This window comes from Aspergillus thermomutatus (assembly GCF_002237265.1).
Source record: "Aspergillus thermomutatus strain HMR AF 39 chromosome Unknown NODE_463, whole genome shotgun sequence".
Classification (NCBI taxonomy): Eukaryota; Fungi; Ascomycota; class Eurotiomycetes; order Eurotiales; family Aspergillaceae; genus Aspergillus; species Aspergillus thermomutatus.
Window position 1 is genome coordinate 447 of NW_020798513.1, and position 6,372 is coordinate 6,818.

The 6,372-nt window shown below is 44.3% G+C and overlaps 1 protein-coding gene across 1 annotated transcript; it reads left to right on the plus strand.

The window, feature by feature from the left end:
- Positions 1–232: 232 nt before the first annotated feature.
- Positions 233–3,668, plus strand: CDV56_100224 (uncharacterized protein; the record flags this gene model as incomplete). Its single annotated transcript, XM_026753843.1, has 10 exons — positions 233–404; positions 470–587; positions 646–731; positions 802–953; positions 1,051–1,142; positions 1,228–1,351; positions 3,085–3,191; positions 3,251–3,323; positions 3,390–3,564; positions 3,623–3,668. Coding segments are annotated over 10 exons (1,145 nt in total), but the record flags the coding sequence as incomplete, so codon positions are not given.
- Positions 3,669–6,372: the final 2,704 nt, after the last annotated feature.

Sequence of the window (6,372 nt, forward strand, 5' to 3'; positions counted from 1 at the left end):
CCTGTAAAAGACGCTGTGCAGCTACGGACAAGGATATTCTGATCCCTATCATTATCATCCCAGTGTCTTTGCTATTCTATTACGGTTATGGCCTTCCCTTATAAAAAAGTCCTCCTCATTGGTGCCACGTCAGGTAAGTTTGAGAGATCATTGCTGGGACCCGCCCCCGTGTCTTTTATGTTCAGACGATCTCAAGGAGCAATGGGCCTTCCATGGTTAACACGGGTCTCAGGAATCGGTCGAGCTTTTGCAGACACCCTTATCCAACATGGCTGCTTTGTGATCGTCGTCGGTCGACGACAGGAACATCTCGACGCGTTCGTCGAAGAACACGGTGTAGAGAAAGCCGCATCCTTTCAGTTTGACATTAACAGGCTCGATGCGATTCCAAGCTTTGCGAAAAGGTACACCAATGAGTTGCTTTGCGAAATGTCGTAAGAATTGAACTGATAAGCTTGCTACCGGCCAGTGTGACCTCGTCTCATCCGGACCTGGACTGTGTCTTCGTCAACTCGGGCATCCAACGTCGTTCTTTTTTTAGCGAGCCAGGAAGTATTGATATCAATGACATTCAGATGGAGATGACGGTAAAAGAAGCGTCAAATACCAAACCCCAGTTTCTCATGGTAACCGATTATCTCCTAGGTCAACTATGTCTCCTACGTTGCGCTAGCGAAAGAGTTCTTACCGTTTCTTCTTGCCAAAGATGCTACACCGACTTCACTCATATTGTATGTTTCGGAAGAATGGCAATGATTTAGGCTGAAGACTTGCCTATCTGGCTGACCGACATTGCATCAGCACTTCATCCAATCTTGCACTGGTTCCCATTCTCCGTTGCTCCAACTACTGCGCTTCTAAGGCCGCACTGCATCAGTGGATCCTCTGTCTGCGGGAGCAGCTTAAGGGTACAAGTATCAAGGTCATCGAAATCTTTCCACCCATTGTGCATAGTATGTATAGTCCGGCTTCATATGTCCTTCAAGGACAAGCATCTATTGTCTTTCTTGTTACAGTGGCCATACGCTGACCAACGTCTCCGCACTACAGCCGAGCTCCACGATGAGAAGCACCAACCTGACATGGCGGAGATGGTTCGTGGACGCTCCTTTGGTATGCCTGTCGAGCAGTTTACGCAAGAGGTATGCTAGATTCCTCCATTTCTGTCTTCATTCAAACTTTGTCTTGTGGGCTATATGAAACTGACGCCGTGCTTTCATTGTACAGGCGATGCAAAGGCTCCTTGCCGGAGATGACCAGATACCAGTAGGGTTGTCTAACATCGCCTTTAATAGCTGGGAACAGCAACGCCAAGCGGCCTTCAGACATGTGGTCGAGATGATGAGAAAAGGTGAATTCTAGAGAGTACAAGGACTTGGTGGGAGAGCTGTGTCAGGGCATCAGGGGGTTACCATTCCCTCGATGTGATATCTGGTTGTCTAACGCCCACTGGAACAACCGTGTTTCCTAATGTGCTGCTGCCTACAGGGAAATAAACTAAAATGCCTTGTAGTAACCTAACTTCGTATCTACTCCAAACTATGTCCGTATGACTAGGGATAGGGAAATTTACTACCCGGCTTTTAACTAAATGTTAGTATAATGGTCCTGCTGTTCAAATGTTAAATCCCATATGTTGGCAGCGGAGAATTTGAACCGCACCGATGACTTGTCTTAAGTATATAAATAAATCTTTAATTTCTCCCAGCAGATTACCACCCCGCGTCTCACCATTCAAGACTTGATATTACAGCCGTCTGCTCAAGCTATCAAAACCTAATCCCAAGCAGACATTTTTCATCAAGCACTCACCGATACACCTGGGCTAGCCTTATGCCCGATTACTTACCTAGGCAGTCTCGGACTTAAGCTTCCCGACCCTGATGTCAAGCATTATACACCAATAAGTCCGGACGGAATTAGGCTCACCGGCAGCCCCGCCCTCCCGAAGACCTGCAGGAGAACGGAGGTTGAGCCCTGGTGGGGTAGAGTGGCATGGAAGGACAGCTATCCTATGCGGAAAATGCACCCCCCCGGGCACGATTATGCTGACCGCTGGGATCGCTCCTATCAAGATCAAAGACCAAAGTTGAAGTAATTATCAGGTCCAGGCCGTAGATGTGGATTTGAAATCAATTAGACGGCGTCATTACACTAGGTGTGGAGCCATCCTGTTCTATAGTTCAAAAGTCAGCATCTGCATACAGTGCCTGCCGTTGCTCCCTAGTATATCTAGAGAGATAATACTAGCAGGATTGGGGAAAGGGAGGGCTGGTGTGATTATACGTATGCTGAATTAGCGTGGCAGCAGTGATATATACAAGGATAGAATCTAGCTCCACTGGGGGTCGATTGTCTCTAAGGAGAGGTATCCCCTCCCCTCCACCAGCTATTATAGCCCAAAACCGCGTAAAATATGTAATTCACGGGTTCTATGTTTGCATTGTTTAAAGCCCACAGGTTACCTGCCAAGAGCCAGCGGGCTCTAGGTCAGGCCCAAAACCCGCCAAGAAACGGGCTTTGGGTAGCCCGTCATGGGTAGTCCGCGGGCTGTAACGAGGTCTAGATAGACCGACGGAGATAAAGTGGGAATAGAATCTTTCATTTATATGACTGATACACGATGATGTGTAGTTTAACTAACGTAGTGATCTAGATTATGAAGACCTAAACCTATTGACCAGATTAGGAAACTCCCCACCGGTGGTCCACCACCAGATATACCCCACTGTGAAATGAGCCCCGACCGACCGATGCTTCCGTATACCGCGCCTTGTGTTGCGGGTCAAGATGACCGAGACTCAGTGGGCTCAGGCACCGGAATGCCGCAAGTGACCACTACTTTACAAATCAACTACAAATATACCTTACAAATCAGCGGTGGATAATGGTAGTTCGCTGACTGAATGGTAGGCTTATTTAACTAATAAAGTATTTCAAGATTGGCCTCGTCTCTGCTGAAAGGGATAATAAGAATTTCAGGGCTACTATAAGATTCACTGAACTCCTTCAACAAATCATTCTACTTCCTCTTCAATTCGACATCAACGCACAAGAGTGTTTGACCATAGCATTGAAACTCAGCGGCCACATGCTATCGCTCTGCACCCAGCGCGTCCTTCTGGTCCTGGCAGAGAAGGGAGTCAAGATTTGAATTCGTGCCTAGCGATTTCATGAAAGGAGCACATAAGGTGAGGCGAAAATTTGAATATCCTCTATCATAGCTACTGATCAGTTATTGGATAGGTAGCTGCCTGCCTACACTGAAAAGCATCCTTTCGGGTTGATTCCCTTGCTTGAAGACGGCACCTTTAGGGTCTTTGGTAGGTTTAATATGCACTTGATCCTCCTCTACTGTCTTGCTAGGGCGTTAGTTAATTTTCCTTTAGAGTCGAGGGCTATCGCTCGCTATATTGCTACCAAGTTCCAGAATCAGGGAACCCCTTTGACCCCTGCCGCTGGAGACCTTCAAGCTTGGGCACTATTCGATCAATGGGCTTCGGTTGAGCAGAACAACTTCTACTGCTATGTAGAACAAATCCTGACGCAGAAGATGTGGAACCAGTAAGCTTGTCCTTAACCCTAGTAGGTTCTTTAATTAGACTGATAACATTGTCTACAGGTACCGGGGTCTTCCTACCATCGACGCAATCTTAGACGATAACTAGACCTTGACACAGCCCGCCCGCTCCCGCCCGGGGTGCCCGCATAGGGCCGCCCTGGGCGGCCCGTTTTGGCCCATTTGGTGCATAATTTTCCCAATTAGGACGCATAACTCAATGATTTAGCTAATAAATACCTGTTTTTTTACGCCTGTTATAGTCCTGTTCATACTAAATGATGACCTTCACCTACTCTCGCCCGGAAATTAAATAAATAATGCTTGTATTTAGCTTCTGCATAGTTTAATTATTGTAGATGTTTACTGATTTTAAAACTAAAGGATTAGGTGGTAGGCTATTTAGTGGAGTGGCTTAAGTACGCAGGTTTATGATGATAATATATTTGAACACTAGAGGTCTACACCACCACGATTCCACTAAACTTACTACTACTTAAATGATATATATCCTGAGTTTTTTATTTATTTTAAAATGCAAATAGATAATTCTATATTTAAAATCTTATTTTTTAATGTTAACAGTGCTAATTCATTGACGTAAGCCATCAAGAAGCCTCCTAATGTTACGAGTATGGCCGAATTAGGACAGTGGTGTGATTCGGATAGAGCATGGGGATTCTGTGGGGGAGCTAGGATGTGTAAACAAGGCAAAAGGGAAGGGCATGTTATCAGAACACGTCCCTATGTTCCTGGATCTTTTTCTCTAGCTTCAATACTTTCGTCAGTAGGCACTGAATTGATCTGTTCCTTTTAATTGGCCTGTAATACCTAAGAGTCTGCAGCTCTAGCTAAAAGAATTACAAAGGCTAGGGCACTGCCCTCTTACACATATTCATGAGAGGAGTGGGCAGCCTAGGGTGGCCCTGGGCAGTGCCCTACGTAGCCCTAGGCGGCCCTGGGCTGCCCGCGGGCTTGTAGCAATATTATCTAATCTCACTAGGAGGATTCCTAGGCGGTAGGTCTACTATGTGATAGATCGACTTTATCATAATATAGGTTGATTAAGCTGAACAGCCCCTGAAGCACATTGCTTGCCTGCTAGACTTAGAGAAAACTTGGTAAGTCTCCTGATTCCTTCTTCAGAGTCTTCACCTAAGACAAGACTATTAGTTCTTACTCATTATGTCTTAACAGTCTGATATCTACTCCTTATCTCTTTACAAGGGTGATCCTACAGCCATACTTACTGCAGGTCCTACTCTCACGGAGACTCTTTCTGCTTCCTACTTTAATACTAATGACATTTCACCATTTACCTCTGAGCCGCACCTCAGCCAGCAGTCATTTATGTCTGTGCCTGATTCTGACTTTATTTAACCTTCCTTAATTCCTTCAAATCTCACACATATTCACCCTGATCGTCTGACTGAATTCATCCTTTATACCAACATGGATAAAGAGGTGTTTGTTAATTAGTGGCTACAGATAATATATGGAAAGAGACCTAAAGGAAAAACCTTTAACTGGGATTGAACTAGCCATTTATCTGAAGTGTGGAAATACTTTAATCAGATTACTTCTGCTACTGATGGTCTTCCAAAAGTGAAATATTAATAATGCAGTAAGATCCTTGATTATCCAGGACACACAAAGATAGGCACAAACTTGATGGGAAGGCATTAGAAAGGGGAAAAATGTCAGAGGGCTGCCAAACAGGCTTAGCAGCCTAATATTCACCAGCTTTTGCAAGACAAGGTAAGCAAAGCCCTAAGAGTCATATCCTATACTAATAGATTAATAGGCTAGTCAGCCCTGGAGACGCACACAGACGGTTAGTAAGGAGGAGTGGGAAGATAAACTAACTACCACAGTCACTGTTCTCCAGCTTCCTTTCCAGGTTATGGAGCATCCACAGTTCCAAAAGTTTATATGACTATCTCATTCAGTCTTAACCTTGCCTGAGTTTGCTACAGGGAGAACTATTTAGTGACGTCTCTGCAGCTATATCAAAGAAAAGCAATAATGTTTACTCCAGACACTACCACTAAACACCAAGATGTCTATTACACTAGACTGCTGGACATCTCCATTTTAACAGGCATTTATGGCTGTCACTGGCTACTTTATTAACCAGGACTGGAATTATATTAACCTAAGCGCCATGCTTCTGGATTTACTTCAACAGCATCAGATTATTAATTAAGTTCTTGCAATCACCACTAATAACGCATTGAACAACAACACCTTAATGTTAAGCATCCAGGAATCAGTCCAGTTGCTTAAACTTACTAAAAACACAATCATTATCTATGTGCCATGCATCACCCATGTTATCCAACTTAGCCTTAAACAGCTACTTGGCCAAATACAAGCAAATCTAAAAAATAAGACTGCGGAGATGAACTGGTCTAATGCTTAATTTCACTCAGCCTATGCTAGGCAACAGAATCAAGAGATTGTTAACACTCTGAATAAGGTCAGATATATATTTAGCCCTAAAGCTCACTGCTAACTATGGTTCTAGGTTTGGAACCTAGCTATCTATATTAATGCAAGCCCTTAACACCAAGAGTCATTCTGCAATCTCCAACCTGATTCACCAAAGCTAGTTCTAATTCAAGATGTCAAGACGCACTGGAACTCTACCTTCCTAATGCTTCGGCAGGCTAAGCAACTGCAGTCCACATTCAACACCTTCTGCTTAGAATACAGACTCAGATACCTTATACTAGACCAGGAAGAATGGCGTTAGATTAATTATCTGCTATGGATCACTCTCCTATTTTTTAAATTCACTACTGCCCTCTCCA